The sequence below is a fragment of the Perca fluviatilis genome, chromosome 14 (assembly GCF_010015445.1).
Source record: "Perca fluviatilis chromosome 14, GENO_Pfluv_1.0, whole genome shotgun sequence".
Taxonomy (NCBI): Eukaryota; Metazoa; Chordata; class Actinopteri; order Perciformes; family Percidae; genus Perca; species Perca fluviatilis.
This window is the reverse complement of record NC_053125.1, coordinates 20,040,056-20,061,581: the sequence shown is the minus strand read 5'-3', so window position 1 is coordinate 20,061,581 and position 21,526 is coordinate 20,040,056. Positions and strand designations below refer to the sequence as shown.

The 21,526-nt window shown below is 39.3% G+C and overlaps 2 protein-coding genes across 4 annotated transcripts; both read right to left on the bottom strand.

Moving 5' to 3' along the window:
• Positions 1-355: 355 nt before the first annotated feature.
• Positions 356-12,561, bottom strand: LOC120573418 (protein mono-ADP-ribosyltransferase PARP14-like). 3 transcript variants are annotated; one of them, XM_039823138.1, is made up of 15 exons: positions 12,239-12,561; positions 10,715-10,878; positions 6,369-8,486; positions 5,755-5,991; positions 5,394-5,618; positions 5,222-5,288; positions 4,800-4,946; positions 4,614-4,673; positions 4,187-4,363; positions 3,713-3,851; positions 3,532-3,587; positions 1,738-2,442; positions 1,212-1,345; positions 947-1,124; positions 356-784 (listed from the first exon to the last, which is right to left on the bottom strand). In XM_039823138.1, exons 1-15 carry the CDS (start codon positions 12,411-12,413, stop codon positions 504-506), a joined length of 4,863 nt encoding a protein of 1,620 aa, XP_039679072.1. In that variant the 5' UTR covers positions 12,414-12,561; the 3' UTR covers positions 356-503. The 3 variants fall into 3 exon arrangements, with proteins under 3 accessions (XP_039679072.1, XP_039679073.1, XP_039679074.1); XM_039823139.1 differs by having other exon boundaries at positions 6,369-8,483; XM_039823140.1 differs by lacking the exon at positions 1,738-2,442.
• Positions 12,562-12,938: 377 nt separating this feature from the next.
• Positions 12,939-20,837, bottom strand: LOC120572527 (macrophage mannose receptor 1-like). Its single transcript, XM_039821861.1, has 8 exons — positions 20,784-20,837; positions 18,586-18,626; positions 16,670-16,713; positions 15,104-15,144; positions 14,605-14,934; positions 13,851-14,192; positions 13,365-13,634; positions 12,939-12,949 (listed from the first exon to the last, which is right to left on the bottom strand). Exons 4-8 carry the CDS (start codon positions 15,135-15,137, stop codon positions 12,939-12,941), a joined length of 987 nt encoding a protein of 328 aa, XP_039677795.1. The 5' UTR covers positions 15,138-15,144; positions 16,670-16,713; positions 18,586-18,626; positions 20,784-20,837.
• Between the last annotated feature and the right edge of the window lie 689 nt (positions 20,838-21,526).

Genomic DNA, 21,526 nt, shown 5'->3' with positions numbered 1-21,526 from the left:
ATCAAAAATATTGCACATGGCTTAATAGGAGTTACATTACGCTAACATTATATTACTGTATTGCACATTCTGCTTTGGAATATATCAAATATAATTTCTGGTTTTATATCACGTCAGATTTTTCCTTCAATAGAAGATACACATGGTTAATGTTAAAGTTCACTACATGCCATTGTTGCAACTGCTTGTTCAGCTGAGAAGACATCTTGTCTATTTGTCACATCTGGTTGTTTTTGTTATACAGTTATAGGTGTAATGTATACAGAGGATGGGGTTACAACCCCACAAAAAATCAAAACTAGCCAGTGCAACCCCCCCCCCCCCCCAAAAAAAAAAAAAAAAATAAAAAAATTTCATTCACCTAAATAAAGACATTTGCAACATAACTTGATGCAGAAAAGGCTCAAATTGTTGCACATTCTAAGCTAGCACAATTGTTTACTATTTAACCAGGATCACTGTAACCATTCTACAGTGTTGAACCATGACTTTTTCAGTTTTACTCAGCTGAAGGTGATGAGGTATTCTGGGTAGGCCTGGTCATCGTGGAAAATCACAAACATGTTGGGCTGCTGCTGGTTGTCCACCAAACTGTCGAAGCGGTCAGTGGGGTCTGAGCCTCGAGGAGGGGGGGCTTTCATGGAAGGACTACCAACAGTGTAACGGCCGGTCAGGACACGAGCCACATACAGCCGCTTCAGACCAGACGTGTCTGCTGGGGAAAATCTACGGGCCGAATAATCTGCATTGACAGCAAAGTAAACTCCCTTTCCATACGCTGCAGCTGTAATAGAATTAGATAAGAAAAGACATGTCAAATTAAAGGAGGAGTTCAACACACTATTCGCTTTGTTGCCGAGAAGTAGAAGAGAACATTGACACCACTCTCATGAAGCTACAGCCAAAAGCTGGTTAGCTTAGCTTGCCATTTAACAACATTCCTCACCATGTGCTCCTGCGTAACCCCGGTCAAATCTGTCCCTTTCAATGCAGCTGCATGACTCTGCGGATGTGCCATGGTAAAGAGACTTCTCCCCAAGGTCTGCTGGACCATTTTTGGCAAATATACGCTGACTACACACCGAATAGGCATGCCACAGGTAGAAGTTTTGCACACGTTCAATCTGAGAAGAGAAAAAAATCAATCCATTGCTTATTCTGTACTGTAGTTTTTTTTTTAATGCTATGTAAAAATGTGTTGGTAAACTCACTTTGAGAATGTTGTATTTAGCCGTTTTGAGGAAACCCTTGGCTACGTCCTGGTACTCGGTTGAGTTAGGATGCAGCTCAACCTTTTTAAAGTCTTCTCCGTTCATAGGTTCCCATTGTGTTGGCAACTCTAAGGCTAAAGTCAAAGTCACACAAATGAATTGTATGTTTTTAACACAAGTCGCTGAATGTTAAAGAAATACTTTGCTGATTTGAATCCAGCTCTGTGTCATCTTTGTGTGGGCAGTGTGTTTATATGAACGGTGCGTGGCTTCCCTCCATGGCAGCAGCGCATAGAGCTCGGAGCAACCTAGGTCTGACGAGATCCGCCGGAAGAAGCAAAACGCATTCAGTAGATTTTGGCTGACCTCCATATCACATTTCGCATTATTCAGCAGATCTGGGCAGACCTTCACTGCGGCCACAGAGGGAAACCAAAGACCGTTAATCTGTACACACTGCCATGACACAGAGCTGGATTTAAATCAGCAAAATATATCTTAAGTAAAACTACAAAATGTGACATACTTGTGTCAGACTCGCTCCTTTTCACTTTGTACGTGATGCCTGTAAGCCCATTTGTGGCTTCTTGGGTCCTCAGGTTTACTGTCACCTTGCAGTCTGGTGCCATCAAATCTACAGACACTTGTTTTTTCCTGTGAGCCTCCTCCAGCACATAGTTGTCATGTAGGCTCAGCTCGTTCCAGGATTGATTTATATCCTGAATTGACCACTGGACATTAAGAGCCAACATCGCTTCTTCTTTATCTTGGAGATCTTCGCAAAGTGCTTTTTGGATTGCTTGGTTTACAAGGTCACTGACGCTCAACACGTCCTCTTTAAGGCCTTTCAGCACATAGACCTCTCTATCTGACTCTGAGCAATCTCTAGCTATGTTTCCTGCTCTGTTGCCGTTGACATCTTCAGCACTTAGACGTCTCTTGTGCTCCAGGCTTATTCCGAAGACTTTGACTTTTGCCTGCACTGCCTCCAGCTCCATTGCATCAAGCCTGGAAAACTCATCTACATCCACCTCTCGCTCTACCAGCTGCTTCTGCAGGATCCCCTCCAGATCTCTTCTGATGATCCTGATGGTGTCTGCACCACAACCAATCACACTTATCACTGCTGGCGGTGGCTTTGAGGAGGTGAAGGTTTTGACTTGAGGTGCTGAAGTTGAGGAGGCTCTTGAATACTTGTCCATCCACTTCTTAAGCTTTTGTTTAGCTTTTTCTAAAAAAAAGATCATGCAAAAAGAGACACATCATTACATCAATGAGCCAAGAGAAGATTGAGTCTGTGATATCCACAATATTCACTTAACTGATAATATTGTTTATATCGATCTTTTCATCTGCCAATCTTACCATTCACCAAAAGGTATCAATATGTTGCTAAGTCACTAAACTGATGCTACACAAAGTATTTTTGGATTCATTTCTTTTTGCATTTCCTGTGAAGGAATTTGTTGTGCATGCAATGCTTTGTTTAGCAATAGTTTAGCAATAAAAAGTCATGTTTGGATTTCCATGAGCCCACAACTGGATACAAGTAACTTGGATAACGCTGCACAGGAATTTTCAGAAAGATTTTTACATATTTTACAACCTTTTTTTGCTGTCTTTCATTCAGACTTCATCAAAGTCTGTTTGCACTGATAAACTTTCATTTTCCGGCTGCTATTCTCTTCTCTAAGCCATTCAATAGACAACTTTCTTTCTTCAATCTGGGACCATAGAGAGTCTAGCGAGATGACTACTATATACAATTCAAAGTGTGTTTGAGTGAACTATTCCTTTAAGGTTTTATAGTTATATTCTCCCCCAACACAACTTGCATTGTATTTTTAGTTACCTTTGGAATTCAAGACCTGTCCAATGGAGACTTGTATTTGTAAAATCCTCAAAAGATCACTTGTGTTAAATCTTTTGCCGAGTGTCATCATCATGGGAAATTACAGTTACGTTGCCACAACTTACATGAGGTTGATATGTTACTCTTCAGTTGAGAATCAACTGGAAAACTATTGGATGGATTGGCAATGAAATGAAGATTGGTTGAAGTGGCAACAGATATTCAAGGTCCCGAGAGGATACGTTCCAAAACCTTTGGTCAATCCTTTGCATTTAAGACAATGCCATTCTTCAGATTAAATTTGTTTATGTATTATGTCAAATACTCTGGGTTTTGACATGTGCTAATTAGCCAACGTTAGCATGCTGACAGGCTAAACTAATATTATGAACCTGGTAACTAATATTTGATAATAATTAGGCACAAAGTAAAACATTTTCAAGTCTTATACTGTAAACAAAAACAAACCTTTCAGGCTGAGGTGGCGAGCAGCTGTTTGTCCAAAGCGGTTCTCCAGCTCTGATCTGCAAAAAATATCACAGGACAGAAAGTTTAAAACAATCTATCCTGACTTGTCAAACAATGCAGCCCTTGCCAAAACGCTTACTACTGTATGTCTTCCATTGTATGAGTGAGCTTTATATCTGACCTGAAAGCCTGGAAGACGGGTGGCTGGAGAATGACAATGCGGATGAGTGTGAGGGAATTTGGTTTCAGGTCCGTAATAGCCGAAGTCATGCCATCCAGCATGGCTTTACAAGCTTTGTCAGAGTCCATACCACCCTTACCTGATGTGGTCAAAAAGACAATGATTGTGAATCCACATGGAGATGCCACCAACGACCATTGCTGCAGTGACTGGTAGTAACCTTTATTTTGTAATGTGTCAAATTTGTATTAATGTATTTTCAGATTTTTCATTTAGATCCCATACTATCATTAAATAAACATTATCCTACTACTAAAGGCCAACAGAAATGCATCTATAGATTTATGGATCTACCAATTTCTACCTGACTAAGTTGTTTTACTGTACTTAATGTGTTATTATTTTGTTTAAGACAAATTTGGTGTTGAGCATAATGCACAAGTCCACATAAACACACATGCACACAGTACAAACCAGTATTGATAGCTGGGAAGGCCGCCGATCTGAAGCCTTTGCTCTCACACTGCTTCAGTATCTTTTTGCATTTCTCCCGAATTATCTGAGGGTCACACTTAAAACTAGCATGAAAGATTTCCTTGCAGCCAAGCAACCCGGGTCCTGTTGTGCACATGAGGTCTGCTGGAATGCCCACTGCCAAAACCATAAAAGCAAATAGGACAATAAAAACATTATGTTGGATTTGTTTACAAGATTTGGGATGGTAAAATTGTTGCAAAACTAATGCGCTTAGTTGTAGTTTCTTTTAATTGATATAACAACATTTACACTAACGTTTAGACCTAAGCACAAAAACAGTTTTGTGTTCAGTTGTTCTATGTACAAATAAAATATTTTTTTATTTTCAAAGTATTTTTACAGTTGTTTTCCTCTGAAGGCTTACCTCGTGCTAACTCTGCTTGGACATCGGACCCTGCTGCAGTCAGAATGGCTTGGGACACACCTGTTGTGTTTGTGCAAACAGTTACTGTAGGATTTAAGTTAATATAAACACATACAAAACTCTCAAAACTAACACCAGTGTACACGTATATTTAAATATCAAAAACATGTAGAAAATCAATCATACCTGATGGGTTGTTGGAGAAGTCGGTTGTGTTGATAATGGCATCGGTTCTCTCCTGGATGATGTCACCACAAACCATCTGAAGTTTGACTCCCCCCAACATGGCAGTGACCTCATCATTAGTTATGGAGACATGGCGGTAAAAGGAAGCTAAAGTCAGTATAAAAGAAAGTACATAGTTAGAAGGATACTAAATTTAAAAAAAACTAAGTGAATACCAATGTTGTCCATATTTATAAGCAGCTAGTAGTTTTTCTAACATGTTAGCCATAACTTTAACAGTGTCTAATATGGGGGTGCCCGTGGTTGGGGGCCTCTGATGTTTTTCAGCCCTGTTTATTGCAGCTTTACAGAATTAGTGAATAAGCACTTTATCAAAGTCTTGCCCAACCTGAAACTGAAAAAAAGACAATATTCACACTAACCTTGGTCTGGGTTGGCATCATTTGTGAATCCTCTGAGATGTAAAGATTCCTGGGCAGACTGGAAGGCCTGTAGTGACAACGCAAAGGGTTTAATTCCAGTTCCACATGCAAAACATAACAACCAGTGTACTCCTTTTTTTGCTACAAGGCACTGCTACTGTATTTTCTTTACCTTGCTAGATTCTTTGTCATTGGGGTGGATTACAACACATATCAGGAAAGATGTTCTGGTGACTCGGTTCTGTTCAAATTCACGGACCTCCTCCAGTACAACCCTGGATGCCACGCTGTGAGGAAAACGCAGGACCTCACCGGTCCCAAGCACAGGGAGAGCAACTGAACTAAAGCCTCTGATCTGACAGGAAGCCAACATTTTTCTGATGCCCTGTCTCAGAACCTGGAAGAAACAATGATTAAGAAGGTTACAACACCCCTTAGTCTTAAGAAAGTAGGAACAACAAAACACAGACACATTAAAGACAGACCTGGTTGTACAGTCTAGTAAGACATATTCACAGAACTTATAATTTCACCTGGACTGCAGTTCCTTGTTGGTTATTATCCCATGGAAGCAGGTTGAGGAAGAACACTCCTTTAGAATGAAGTGCAGGCAGGCCATCCACCAGGACTATTGCACCAGGCAATGTCGCTCCTCCTGCTTCCTTATGAAACTTTGCAGTCAGCTGCGGTCCAACAATGTTGGACAAAATGTTTCCAACACGGGTAGAGAGGGGATCATGGCCAACCATAGGGGATACCAGGCCATCCACCTAGGAATATCCAAAAGTCCAATTGTATCCAAGTTAACACAGATCATGACCACCATGTTTATCCTGCTCTGTTTGCAAACAGACACCAGTACTCAGCAACTACAGCAGATAATAATAATAATAACTTTTATTTATATAGCGCCTTTCAAGAAACCCAAGGACACTTAAGGAGGTTGTAGGCTGTGGTAAACAGGTGGTGTTTCAGGAGGGATGGGGCTGCAACACTAAAGGCTCTGTCTCCAAAGGTACAGTCTGGTGTGGGGAATGGAGAGCAGGCCAGCGTCTGAGGATGGGGTGTATGGATGGAGAAGGTCGGAGATAGCTTGTGAAAACATCTGGAATCAAGTAGCACAATTTATATCAGAAAAGCGTCTTACCTGCTGGGTCTCGATGGTTCCCTGAATGATCTCTACATGGACACCACCTCCAGGAGCTCCAGGAGTGGCTCCTCCTGCTGTGTCTTGGGCAGAAGCATCCATCTGGAAGCCCAGATTTCTCGGTGCACTGTTTCCAGTACTTATCCCTTGGAGAAGCCAGTCACATGCTTCCTGCATTGCCCTAACTACCTCTCCTCTGTTATCAATCAGGATGACTCTGCTCAGACTTCTCCCTCCCTGACTGCCAAACTTCTTAACAGCAGTAACAATAGCCTCAGAGCACACACTAACAGGGACACCAAACACACCTGAGCTAATACAGGGAATGGCTATGGACCTGAACTCCATCATCTCTGCTAAATTCAGAGCAGACTGGACAGTTTTTTCCAGTAACAGCCCCTCTCTGCCACCTGATTTTCCACCTACAGGCCCAACAGCATGCAGCAGTTTCTTGCACTTTAAGGTCCCCCCTGTGGTCACTACCACATCACCTGTGGGAATTTTTCCAGTCTGCTTTACTAGAACTCTGCTCTCCTTCTGCACCTGAGGGCCACCTGCTTTACTCAGCGCTGCAGCAACCCCTCCAACGTGGTCCAGATCTTCGTTAGCAGCATTCACCAGGGCATCAGCATCCTGTTTGGTGATGTCACCCTGACACACCAGCACCTGGAACCCATCACGGAGGCTGTAGCGTGCAACTGTTGTGTCTCCAGATGCTAAAATCTGTCTAGTAGCATGAGGTTGTTCTTGAAGTTGTATGATACACTTCTGAGAACGAGCAACACTTAAAATGTTCCCTTTTCCGTTGGGACTTTCGAAATATCTTACTGCTGCTGGCATGTCAATGGTGACTTTATCCTGAACCAGGGAGTCCAGAAATGGACCCAGCCTGTTCCTGACCTCAGTCACTTTGCTGGATGGACCTTCCAGCACCACCATGGGCCCAGAGCAAAATGGCAAAGGATGGAGGTTTACCCCTGAATAGTCAAACCCATGCAGCTGCAGCAATCCTGGTAACTCTTGTGCTAACTCTGGGTAAGGAAGAATGACTTGTCCTTCTATACTTGACTGGTCCAAAATAAACTGTGTGACAGCTTCACTCAGCTCTTCAACTTCTTTGGTGTGGCCCAGTAAGCACACTGAGCTGCCTGAGCCAAAGACGACCTGAGCCTTGTATTGCCCTTGGTTCATCTCATTTGTCTTGGACTTAAGCTTTTCCTGAAGCTCCGAGGGAACAGCGGAGCAGTAAGGAACATCAATCTTAACTTCTTTGAATTTTTCATGCAGTTTTTTGTCTGTGTCATTAATTTCATCAGCAGAGAGGGAGAAGAAACGTATCTCTGTGTCTCGTAACTCTACTTTGACTTTGTTACCAACACCTAAAAAGTGACCTAGCTCCCCTGGAGCTCCGTAAGCCCTTCTCAAGAAGACCAAAAAATGTGGGCTCATGTCAGAAACCGTCTTTTCCGACACCCATTTCTCCTGATCGGAGATCCAATTGCCAGCCTTAAGAATCTCCTCCGCAGAACCTTCCAAAACTAACTGACCGGCAGCTCCCTGCGTTACCTTCACTCCTGGACAATCTCGTCCCAAACTGTGCTCGATCTCTTTCCAGAGGAGGCGGAGCTTGGCCTCGCCCAGTCGCCGAATGCTGGTTTGCTTCTCACTTACACATGACGATCGTTTAACATAAGAGACCTCTACATTCATCAACCTGGCGCTCACCTGAGAACGCTCACCGACAACAACAGCCATCCCATCCTCGCTGTACACCTTCACCTCATCTGTGCTCTGATGAGCGCTACAGGACTGAAGCAAAGCTTTAACTTTGTGAGGGTCTACCTCATAGTGGTACAGGTAGCCATCAAATAATTTGTCTACCTCTGTTTTCCAGTTTCTATCATCACCTGCAGCACCAGGTGGAGCTAAACGCCTAACTGAAACCCTCCCCTCCTCTGGGTAAAGCTGAGCAGAGCAGGCCACAGAGGCAAATTCTTTCTCTAGTTTCTCCCCAGCCTTGGGACATTCCTTAAGGTAACGAAGAAGGTAAGCATCAACATGTAGTTCATATTCTTCACCACTTGGCAGGCTTGAAATAAGACTGGACTGTTGTCTCTGCTGAAAGATACACATTATATTAAGTTTTCAGTACATAACAACAGTTTTAAAGATGTATTGAAGTTCAAATCATAACTAGGCCTGTGATTAATTCGAGTTATGTAGGCTCGATAATTTTTTGCATAATTTCATTTGTTGTTTGTTTTTTTACAAGAACTGAACGTTAGCGTACGAACCTCTTGTAGTTGTTTTGTGGGGGTGAGAGAGAAGGTTGCTGAGATTGGTACCAGTAGATATGAGTATCAGTGTATTTGGTTTTCCACGTGTGAGAGTATAATGGGGGCAGGGGTTGGTGTATTGTGTGGGGTGTTTGGGAATTATTATTTTTTTGGTTTAATTTAAATTATTTTTATCTATCATAACAGTTTAAGACACAAAATGTGTTTAAAATGATTAAGACATCTACACTTTAAGGGCTGAGACTGCTATTGCTTAACTAACCCTGAAGCATTTTAATACAAAATCATTAGGGGTGGGAATCTCTTGGCACCTCATGATTCAATTCCGATTCAGAGGCCAACGATTCCATTCTAAACCGATTATCGATGCAACAATTTTTTGAATATACAAATATTTTTTTTAAATATACATATAAATCTGAGTTTGCTACTCAGAGTTTGCTAATCACTTCCTAGACAAAGCAGCTAGACAAAGCTTAGATTTTGACAAATATTTGTCACACACAAGTTTTAATGAAATGTTTTGTCTACTGAGGTTTTTGTTTTGTAGTCATTCCGTGCTTAAAGTGATGGTTCGGAGTAATTCACCCTAGGGTCCTTTGCACCATGACCTCGAGCCAAACACCCCCCCAGAAGCTTTTTTCACCTGGGTCGAACATTGGGAGAGTTAGCTAGAGTAGCGTTATCAGCTGAATAGCTTAGCGCAGGGGCTAATGGACCCACGTTTGTATCTTGTAAGTTACCCCACTAATAATGCCCGAAATGATACCAAACGCTCTACAAGTAGTACAAATAGGTTATGCTCTCATAAAACGATGGATTGGAAAGTTTGTAAGTACACCAGAAGTTTATGAACACTTGCCTGCTCTCTTCAGCTCTCTTGCTGCTGCTGCTACCTGCAGTTAGACGAGTGCTTAGGGCCGTCTACAAATTACTAACCGAAAAGAGTTACAACAATATAATAAAATAATAAATATTTATTAATTCAATGATTAAATAAGGTAATGTATCCAAACTTACCTCAATTATTACTTGTCTCCTGCTAGTTATACTACAGCACTTACTTAAAAAAAAAGTTAAATTAATAAATATTTTTGTTGCATCTCTTTTGGTTGTTGTAATTTGTAGACGGCCCTTAAGCACTCGCCTTACTAAACAACAACAACAGCAGAGAGCAGAAGCCAGCAGGCAAGTGTTATTTACATAAACTTCTGGTGTACTTACAAACTTTCCAATCCATCGTTTTATGAGAGCATAACCTATTTGTACTACTTGTAGACGTTTGGTATAATTTCGGGCATTATTAGTGGGGTAATTTACGAGATACAAACGTGGGTCCGTTAGCCCCTGCGCTAAGCTATTCAGCTGATAACGCTACTCTACGCTAACTCTTCCAATGTAAGACCCAGGTGAAAAAAGCTTCTGGGGGGGTGTTTGGCTCGAGGTCATGGTGCAAAGGACCCTAGGGTGAATTACTCCGAACCATCACTTTAATTCCTAAACATGCTTGTGAAAGTCACCTTCTCTCCCAGTAATCTTCCATGTCAGAGGCTCAGTCATGTTTAAAGGTGGATAATTGGCTTCTTAGAACATGAAGGTGTCAGATGTAATGTGACAAAGTAGATGAACAGCCTATATGTGTTTTGCCTAATTATTTCATGTATGTCTTATTAGATCATGTGTATATAATTTTTTTTTCTGCACTCTTGCCTAAACTCTAAGGTGTTTTCCATTATCCCAGGCTCTTTCAGTCACTCTGTTTTCTGATTTGTACTTGTCTGGAGACAGTAACTTTTAAATAAAAAATCACACATTTAAAAATCGTTCAAGAGAGAATCGCGATGCATCTAAGAATCAATTATTTTTCCCACCCCTAAAAATCATGTTCAATTGTTTCAAAGTGAACTCAGAAAGTGCCTTGTGATGATTTAGAATAATACTGATTACAACTGTAGTTTTTCTCTATAGCCAACTGAAATAACATTCTTTTTTTCTGTGAAGTGAAGTGTGCAACATTCACTTTGTGACACAACTTTGGAAGAAACTGACCTGTGATGAAGTGGAGTCCAGATTTGGGCTAACTGACTTGTTTGTAGTCAAGGTAGTGATGGGAGAGCAGGGGGAAGATTCTGGGCTGTCTCGCACAGTCAGCACCAGAGGACCACCTGCAAACTCCAACACATGTTCAGATCTCTGCAGGACTCTTCGCTGAGCTGAGACAGAATCAGAGACATTTCTTATTAGGCCTTTTGACTTTCAGAACTAGTTTTCAGTTGTGTTGCCCTTCCATCCGACATCCTCTCTCCCTGATTCTCTTATTTAAATAAATATAGTGTGATAAATGTTGAATCATGAATCTTTTCCTGACTTTCTGCAATAACTGACTTATCAGTGACTTTACTGTGGTTGTACTTTACCCAGCGGTTTCTTCAATGGATACGATGAATGTATAGATTACTGAATGGTCCTATCAGGAATAGGCCCAGGGACCCAAGGGGTCAGGGGGCCCCTGGGAACCATGTTCTGTATAGTGTGCTGTATTTAGATTAAACATACCACAGAGATAAACAAAACAACTACAAAAAGCCGTTAATCGACAAAGTGATGCAAAATGGCCTCAGAGATGCAAAAGGACCACAAAGAGAAGCAAAATGTCTACACAAACACACAAAATGACAAATTAATCAGAGACACAAAATGACAACAAAGCAATGCAAAAACAATTAGAAAGAGATGCAAAATAGCTACAAGGAGACACAAAACAACCACAAAGAGATGCCACAATTACTAGATACAAAAGGACTACAAGTGGACAGAAAATAACTAACAGAAAAGACATGCATAATAACCACTAAAAAGAAGCAAAATGACACAAACTACCACAAATAAATGCAAAATAACTACAAAAAGGCAAAAAACACGTTAAACAATGTAGTTGTTTTGTAGGGGTATTTTGCTCAGTAGGAAGGTGGGGGGCATTTTACATGTAGCCTATGGCTTCAGCCTATGGCCAGGAGCCCTGTGTATCTATCCTACCCGTGTGCAGCTTTTCATTTCAACTAATCGATGTTTACATCAGCTGTTACAGTATGACTGCCACACCCTCTCCAGTGGAGGTGAACTTATCAAGGCAATCATGTGCTGCAGTGATTGGAATGAAACATTTTTTTTTTCATTCGTTGTTGATTCCTTTTGTTTTATGAAATTCCTCACAACATCGGGAATTATAAAGTTGACACAAATATAAAATATGCTTAGTCTAAGAATGATCTTGTTCTATTTAAGTAGCAGTCTAAACTCAATGTGAAAGTGAAACTAAAATAGCCTATGTTTGAAACTTCAAACTGTGAATTGAGTAGGCTTTGTGAAAAAGTAACATCGACAGTCAAAATGTTTGGATGTGGCTCTGCAAGCAGTAGGCTACACTTTGGTTATTATAGCAGCCTATATAAAAACAAATAATCGAATCAATATGTTTCCAGCGCATGCATACTTTCACTTTCACCAGCACAACACGACAGAGGCCTACTCCAATTAAACAGATACACGTTTAAACCACATAGCCTGTCTTACCTTCTCGCTCTTTAAAGGCGATGCTGTACACTTTATCATGTATGTTTGTTATCGAGCCGCAGTCTCCACCTCCTGATTTGCGGCGAATATGGAAGTAGGTTTCTATTCTCTTCCGTTGCTCTTCGTCCAGACTGGGAAACTCGAAGAAAACAGGATGCTTGTAAGGATCCTCCATAGTGTAAACACTTGATAGACTTAATAATACTGAAATATATAGGCTACTGTAGGCCTGATAAAGTAAGAGTGAATAAGCACCGGTGGAACCCCGACCTTGCCGGTGTGGTCTTGTGTCAAGTGCCCGGGCTCAGGTGCGCCCTCTGGACTTGTTGAGTATTTATGAAAGACGTCTCATCAAAAAAACATCCGTGACTATCTCAGTGAACCTCCTACTTCTCGGGTTTTCCCTATTGACTGAATAAAGCCATAAGGAATCTGGCAGAGCCACTTATCAGTGGTGGAAAGTACAATTACATTAACTTAAATAGGCCTACTGTTCTTATAAGTAACATTTTTTATGTATTGAGTATTTCCATTTTCTGCTACTGCAAGGCTCCTTGTACTTCACTAAACTGCAGAGACAACTGAGTTTAGGAGTTACTTTTCAGGTCAATCTTTAGGACCTATAGGCTATAGCCTATAAAAAAAAAAATAACTTATGAAACACACTACAGATTGAACCAGTGGCCATGAAGATGGTAGTCTATGTTTTTACTGTCAGATGAGGCACAGGCCAGTGAAAGAGATGACAACATCATGCTTAAGAGTTAGTTTACTTTAATTAGCCTTAGACAAATCATTTAAAAAAAATTGCATAAAAGTCAAAAAAAGTTATGACAAAAATATATATTTACATATTATAACCATTAACAGATCCCAACCAAAAAGTAGATTCTTTTCTAAATGCAAGAAGCAAAACATTATAGATTTGTTTTTATAATCCTTTTATCAACAAATGATTGACGTGGATGACAAACTACATCAACTAAAAATGCACACCACCACTGTAAACAAAGTGAAATAATAAAAACGCCAGCTAACCGTGAGTAGATGGGTTTTAATTTAGAACAGATGAAATTAAACTTCTCATTGTCAATTTCTTTTTGGAACCACTTATGTTGTCCTTCACTGTCCATGGCTGCAGCCATGTCACAAGCCTCAGTATTTTCTCCTGAGGACCAGTTCTCATAGCAGACCAGCTTGTCATTGACCCAGAACCACAAATCCAGAGTGCAGGTGTAGCGCAGTCCCAGCCAGACGTGGGAACTGTCGGCGTTCTTGGCTATCTCTTGGACCCATCTCTGCTGGTCGAGGTTGGTGATGGAGACCAGATCACGGTGGTGTTCTCTGCAGTAATCCAAGGCGTCCTTCCAGGTCTTTGCCTTTTTGATCAGGATAACTTTATCGGTCATGGAAAAAAAGTTTGGACACTTAAAGAAACCACCTTTTGTAAAACAAAAACAGATGTAGCTTATGTAGGTCAGACATGAACTGATCTTTAAATCTTCTGCTTTTTTTGTAATTCTTCCTTGAAATAAGAATACTGAGAGCACTGAAAGTTCAACATACATGCATAGTATCCCTATCAATAGTGTAAGACTTTTGCAAAACTCACCGTCATAGCAGTAGAAGGGTTTTGTTTTATTACATTCATCAAAACTCCATTTTCCATTTAACATTTTCACAGCACATATTTTTCTGCATTCTTTATCTTTAAGTAACTGCAGATCGCAGTAGCTGTTAGAGAAATTGCCCCCAGCCGACCACTTATAGACTTCTCTGAACAGGCCGATCCACAAGTTACGTTCAAAACCTGCTTCTGTCCGGAGATCTTCGTGTTGTAGCTGTTGGACTCCACAGACCAGGTCAGTGTGATGTTCTCTGCAGTAGTTCTGAGCCTCTGGCAAGATCATCTTATTGTTAATGAAACTAAATGATTTGCCAGATGTCCTAGTTCCTGTGGAATAAAAAGACATACTTAGTTATTAGTTAGTTATTTAGTTTCATAAAATCCTAAAAAATAAATAAATAATGTGATCTAAATACACATGATTCCACTGGAGTTTCAGATATTAATAGATCAAAGTGTGTATAGTATAATCAGGTGGATCACATAATTAAGAGTGCGTCTTTACTTGACTAGAATCTATTACATAAACAAGTGGATACAAGATATCACTAATGCAAAAAGTAAAAAAGAAAAAAAGATTTCATTCTAGTTATTTAAATATATATTTTTTTAACCAATCTACCAAATTTCTACTTAATTCTATACAAAAAAGATGAGGTGTCCACATAGAAAAGTATTGGTAGACAGGATGATACACTGTATATAGCTACATAATAAATTATTAGCCACATATTCTCACCATTGTAGCAGATACATTTACATTCATGAGTACAAGGGAAGTCAAACCATTCACCATCCCTCATCAGCACACAGTTCTCAGGATTGTTGCCCTCCTCCCCTGGAAGAGAACACCACCACGTGTTGATGCTTTTTGTGTAGATGCAGTGCAGCCCAATCCAGGCTCCATCTTGATTCTGTGAGCCGTGGAGTTTGTTCATATCTGTCGCGTTAGACACTGTGGCCAGGTCAGTGTAGTGCTCCCTGCAATACGACTGAGCTTCACTCCAGGTCTTACTCTCATTAATGAAGTGGTACTCATAGAGTTCACACACAAAGAAGGAACACTGGCCTAAAAACAAAAAAATGGTCAGTATTGGTTGTAATAGAATAGCAAGAATCTCATTAGCAAATGATAGCATGCCCCATACTGCCCCAATTGTTTTATTAATCCAGATTATGATATAGTAATTTTGCAGTATAGCTAATACAAAACCAGCAGTAGCAGATTATCCACCTACCCATCAGAATGAACAGAATCAGACTCCACTGCATCCTTGCTCTGTTAAGATGAAACTGATATTTTAGTGTACAGTGAACCAACACAATTATTCTAACAGTGTGTCTCTGGACTGTTTGTCCAGATGAAATAAAACTGCACCACTCCCTCCAGTATACAAAGTTTGGTCGATAAGGAAGAGGAATATAGGGGTGGTAGGAACTATGCAAACCATAGTCAAACCTGAACTACAATGCACATCCATTACTGCTTTTTTTTAAACCACTGAGAGTTATATATTTGAGCAAAATACACATGAATAAAACAGTGCAATGCAACAGTAGAATAACTGTTTCTGTATAGAAGTTTGTAGATGTTCTGTGTTATGTGGGAGCAAGGAATGTGGACCCAAACGCAGAGAGAGGGAGGCAGGCAGGCAGGAGATGGTCGAACTCAGGGATTTATTAACAAAAGCGGCAGTACAAAGACTGGTAAACACTCAGAGTCACGCAGGGAAAACCAAAAGCAACACACAAATAATCCACAACTGGCTGACGGCAACACACAGGCAGGAACGAACAGGAAGAAACGCAAAACGATCTGACAAGAGACAAATGGAACACAGAGGCTAAATACATGAGGTGATGGGTAAATCAAACAGGTGAGACAACAGGTGAAGCACACTATCAAAATAAAACAGGAACCAGAAATAATCACCAATGAACAGGAATGCACAATAAAAACGCTAATACACAGTTAAAACAGGATAAACAGAAACACACAATGAACAGGGGAATAAGGAACAGACATATACACAACAGGGAACAGAAATATACACAATAAAAATACAAAACAGCAACAGAAACAGTTCAACTAAATTGTATAATCCCGATCACAACGTTGCCTCAGGTAGCTCTGCAGTCTGTACAGCATACGACACCCTCTGTCCTTTTTGACCCCCTGCTTCCACAAGAAAAACTCCCTCCCCACCCCCAAAAAAAAAAAAAAAACTGTTAAAAATGGAAGAAACCTCAGGAAGAGCAACTGAGAAGGGATCATTCTCCAAGGACGGACAGACATGCAACACTGCAGAGTACAGATCATAATTATTGTATTATGATTATTGTCATTTTCTTATATCTTGAGTGATACACAGAATAAGATGTATAAAAGATGCAATCAGTCATTCACCAGTAAATTCAAAGCAACCTCTGAAACAATGGAATCAAAAACTTAACTTTGTGCCCCAAAGCTTATTCTAATTGATTGTATTATATTGTCAGGTGTTTCTCTTATTGTGTCCACTATTAGTAAACGCTACAAAATGAAACGATCACATAACACAGAAATTGCAATTATGAATTGAATAGAATCAAGTCTGGTAAATGAAAAAGATAAATTCACAATATTAATTTGATTCTATATTCAACACTGTCCACCTCTCCCACCCACCCACCCACACACACACACACACAACACACCCACACCCACACACACAAACACACAAAAAAAAAAAAAAAAAAAAAAAAAAAAAAAAAAAAAAAAAAAAAAAACCCTCCTCAGGTGACATCACAGATGTTAAACTTACATCTGGTGGCTTCTTCTCTCGTTGTGTCTCTCTGATGTCTTTCCCTGATGTGCAGATGTAGACTGCTGTCAATACAACACATGCTTCACATGTAGCCACTGTACTGCCATCATTTGAATATTTAAAACACAGATGTTTTAGATCTCTGTTGCCACCATTGATTGCAAGAAGAAGTCCATATCAGTTATGACAGAGGTCATTTACATATTGCCATGGAAAACAAACACGAGTGAAACATGGACTGTCCAACAAGCATCATTTCGAAATGCTACAGCAACACGGCCGTTCAGTTTGGAATTAACTGTTATATGGATCTTTTTCTTCTTTCTTCCATTACGGCTATTTCAGCAGAGATCAAAAAAGTGGAGTTCAGATGTATTATTTTTATTTTAAAGAGGTAGAGTTTAGGTCCCAATCCAAAACAAGCAGAATTAAATGATTAAAACTTCCATTCAGTCTAAGTGTCCCCACTGTGTCGCATGACAGAGGAGAGTACTGTCGGAACCATTTTCGCTTTATTTCTTTCCAGTCCACAAAAGTGACCCTCGATCATTATAGCAACACGCCTGTTAACTCCAGCTTGTTATGGGCTGCATTATTGTGCACTGAAACAGTAACCGGTTGAAACAGTAACCGGTTTAAATCTGCACACGTTTTGACGCTAAGCTTCCAGTTAATTTTCCCAATGACTTCTGATTTCTTCTTTTCTTGTTCAACTGTTTTTCTCAGAGGAATCTCTTTCTACCCTTTATATTGTCAGTCTGGTTGAACCATTGCACAGTATTTTGTTGCCCATGTACAAACAAACCTTTCATACAAAATGACAACTGTTTGTAAAAGAGGACTTTCTAAAACTTAAAAGCATCAAAGAGCATTCTCAGATATAGAGTAGTCTTCTCTCAGCCATCTGACTGGACCCAATTCAGCTTTTGTGGCAGAAGATTCCATTTAAGTATGGGGAAAATCAATTTAATTCCTGTTCCACTTAGTTTTTGACTATATTTTAAAGATAAACAATCTTGGTTTCTGAAAAAAGTAATTTACTAAATTTGAAGAGAACCTTTTGCTTGCTGGGTCAGGATGACTGTCATGCTGCAATCATTTTTATTGTTGACTGTTTAATTATAATTGTTTTATTCTTTTTGGATTCAAGTGTGATGATCAAGCATTACAGTTACCTTCCATCACAGTCTGTGAGTCTTAACACTCAAGTGAAATGGAGCTTTATTTAAACAGGTCTGTCATTTCTAAATCATTTCCTAGAAACTTCTTAAGAAAAGTTGCAGAAAAAAAAGTATGTTATTTCAATTTGAATTCAAAAGGAAAACAATAAACATCCCCTAATAAATTATAATGTATTATTAACATAGATATGCTTTAGGTTGACACAGCAGATGAAGTGAGCATGCAAATGTATGCAAAAAGTATATTTTTAAACTGTAAACTGCAGTACATATTCTCGGTTAAAACTCTTTACAAATGCCAAACAGACCCTTATTTATAATATCAATACAGTAAAAGTCTATATTTGTGTTCAAACAAGTGCAAAATTCAAGAAATATGGGCAGTTTCTAATGTTTTCAATGCGGTTTATTTGAAGCCCGTATTATTACCAAGTTATTTTAGAAAACTTCTCTGAAAGTTATGAGGAATGGGTTTGTAGATATAAACCCATGCATTACACCAGCAAATCAACCCTGCTCCCAGTGGCAGCAGGTGGCTATTTTCAGAGAAAATACTACAGTGATTGAGCGGATAGCTTGGCAATGATCTGTTCATTAAATCAAACTCACACCATGCTCTTAATTTAAATGGGACTCGGAGTCCACTCATTTTACTTATTTTATTGATAAGAAGTGAGCGCTGTCCAGCTGTTTTATAAAAACACTGTAGATCTGATAAGATGATCCACCTACCCATCAGAATGAGCACAAACAGACTCCACTGCATCTTCGCTCTGTTGGATGAAACTGACATTTTAGTGTGGAGTGAACCAATCACAATAATTTTAACAAATTCTGTTTAAAGAAAATACATTTTAACACGTACTTTATCAAAAAACACAAACTGCACTCCCTTCAGTTTATTAAGGAAGCAGAATAATGTTTCATGGCAAATATGCAAATTATGATCAAACCAGCACTAACAGTTACTCACACTGTGAAATGTACTTTTTTTTAGCACATGAAAATATGAATAAAACACAAATATGCATCGGGTTGGGCCAAACACACAAGATCACCTGTGCAGTATAGCACAATACAACCATCCAAGCATATTGTTTCGGTGTGGAGATTTATTCTGATGGTGCTACCATAATCTTTGTTCTTATAGTTTATTTTCATATATTCACTTTATTTTACTGCAATCAAAGACATATGTTTCAGGAGTGGGTAAAACACAATGAAGTTATGGGTTCTTATTTAGAGAATAACACAAAATTAAATTCTACAAGCCCAAAACAAAAACTTGAATTAGTTTCCGTATTATTAGTGAAGTAAATACTATAAATACATTTAGTATCATGGGAGAAGTGAGATAAGCTGTATCAAAATAACACATAGTCAGTAATACAACAATATAAAGATCTTACTTTTTTTTTACAAAAGAAAGTCTTTATTTTTGCTGAGCTCACTAGATGGCGCTTTCTGTTCAAAGAAAAAGGTTAAAGGAATGGCAATTCAGTGCGTTTTCAAACCTTTTTTGAACTGAAGTATATTATCATCGTATTGTATCTGACCATTCTATATAACTTGTATTTAAGCTTTATCTGAACATTTATGGTTGTTACCTAAGGTTCGACAGGAGAACTCAGATGAACCTTACCCTACTTTCAGAGGACACCTCTCTTGAAACATCTGGAAAGTGTTATCAATGGGGCCCCCAAGAGAGAGAAAAGAAGGCCAGTTGGCTTGTAGCCATTGGTCAAATTATTGTTTCCTCCCCCATCTATGTTACACACATTATAGATATATACCGTTTTCAAACAAAGAAAGACAGAGTGACCATTGGAGAATTGGGAAAACTGTTGCTCTCCAGGCTCTTCAGAGCTTGTAAATTGATGCTGAATTCTTTGATGTAAATAAACCTTTATAATCAAGAAACAGCGTCAGCGGATTCCTCTCCACACAACATTACAGCATTGCTACCAAATACACAACAGAACAGAGAGCGCCATCTAGTGAGCTCAGAAAATATACACAGTGGTTCGCGAAGCTTCATTTGACCATCACTACAGGAAGTGTTTCATCCCCCCAAAAAAACAAATCATGAACCTGAGAGGTGAAACCCAGGGCAATATCAAGCCCACATAGCTTCACATAGCTTCAGAACATTGAAACATTATTGCATTTGTTTGCATTATAATGTCAGGTGTTCTTGATAATGTGTCCATCCTTTGTAAACCATACTGATCATTGTATTAAATAAAGATTAAAAATGATCAAACGTGAATATAAATTTTAAGCTAACATTTTTTGATACTATTAACACTATGATGGAACTAAACCTGACACTTAATAAGTCACAGTAATAACAACGACACAATGTTCTAACATTCAGCAATTTTAGTTGCTTACGTTTCAATTTGGGTTCTAATCTGCGCCATTAAATTACCTACTTCTTCTCTGGGGACTACCAACTACTTCACTGTCTCCTGCTCTCCCTCTGACAGATCAGATAGAGACTCAGCCAAAGGCGGGAGTCTGGCACAACCTCCTTATTAAAATCTTATTATTATAATTTTTAGGGGGGTTGAGATGAAATTTAAGGGCTTGAGCCCCCCTAAAAAGGGTCTAAAATCGCCCATGTTAGCGGTCCACCACAGAGAAAATCGTTGTAAGCAACCATACGTGTACACACACTTCTAGTTCTCAATTTTGAAATTAAATAATGCATTAAAAGAGAATATATATTCCAGGACAATATATTCATTCTTAATCCTTTAAGTGTGATCAGAAAATGTCCATGTTAATATTACATCAATGTAATATTAAGTAAGTAAAGTAAACACACTTTCTTGTTTCACATATATGTTTCACATATGCTTTAGTAGATAAACCAGTAAAACCTCTTTTAAATATAAAAACAACAATTGTAGCAAACCTGTACTCACCATTAGCTGCATGACGCTTAACACAAGGAGCACATCTTTCTTGTTACGACAAAATGGTTACAACTCAAAAGTTGTGAAGTACAAATCACTGATACTCTGCAAGTTGGGTAGAAAAAGTGAGCAGCACCACAGACAATAATCCCCTCCCAATGTGATTGGCTGTGGCTTAATTCGTCAATTTGAGGTGAACAGAAGACTTTTGCCACAAGCTGTTCAGAAAACTTTGCTTGTAGTATATTATGTGACTTTTAAAAGTGAATGCAAAGCTTTTCTTTCTCTTCAGCAGAAAATCTTTAAATCGCAATACATCGGTTTCCACAGAACACAACAGAATAAAGTGCATTGATCATGCACCCTCTGTTATATAAAGGAACAGACAACTTTCCATTAGCAGGAAAACAACACCATATGAAAGTTCTTGGACTTTATGCACTTAAAGCACAGTATGCACTGGTTTGCACATGGTTGTTTTCTTCTTCTTCTTTTAGCATGTAATATAGCCTGTTAACTTGTATTGCAAAAAAATTTAATAAAGGTCTTTAAAAAAAAGACCAATGAAAATGTTTGGCCCTTGAGGTCAAATGAGTGGACTCCCTGCTGTGGTCAGTCTGCTGCCATCTGCTGGAATAATGCAGTACAGCATGTGAAGCCACTCAACTAAGTCTACAAAACTATTTTGACTGGGAGCAGAAGGGAGGAGGATGGTATAGTTAAATTCATGAATTACATATACTTAATTTACT

What these genes read in the sequence shown, in the direction of transcription:
- LOC120573418 (XM_039823138.1), bottom strand. Translation starts at nt 12,413, where the DNA reads ATGGAGGATCCTTACAAGCATCCTGTTTTCTTCGAGTTTCCCAGTCTG. An exon ending in CGCCTTTAAAGAGCGAGAAG is followed by an intron (nt 10,879 to 12,238) that starts GTAAGACAGGCT and finishes ATTCTGTCTCAG; the next exon opens with CTCAGCGAAGAGTCCTGCAG. An exon ending in TGGACTCCACTTCATCACAG is followed by an intron (nt 8,487 to 10,714) that starts GTCAGTTTCTTC and finishes TGTATCTTTCAG; the next exon opens with CAGAGACAACAGTCCAGTCT.
- LOC120572527 (XM_039821861.1), bottom strand. Translation starts at nt 15,137, where the DNA reads ATGCAGTGGAGTCTGATTCTGTTCATTCTGATGG. An exon ending in GATTCTGTTCATTCTGATGG is followed by an intron (nt 14,935 to 15,103) that starts GTAGGTGGATAA and finishes TTTTGTTTTTAG; the next exon opens with GCCAGTGTTCCTTCTTTGTG. An exon ending in ACCCTTCTACTGCTATGACG is followed by an intron (nt 13,635 to 13,850) that starts GTGAGTTTTGCA and finishes TGACCGATAAAG; the next exon opens with TTATCCTGATCAAAAAGGCA.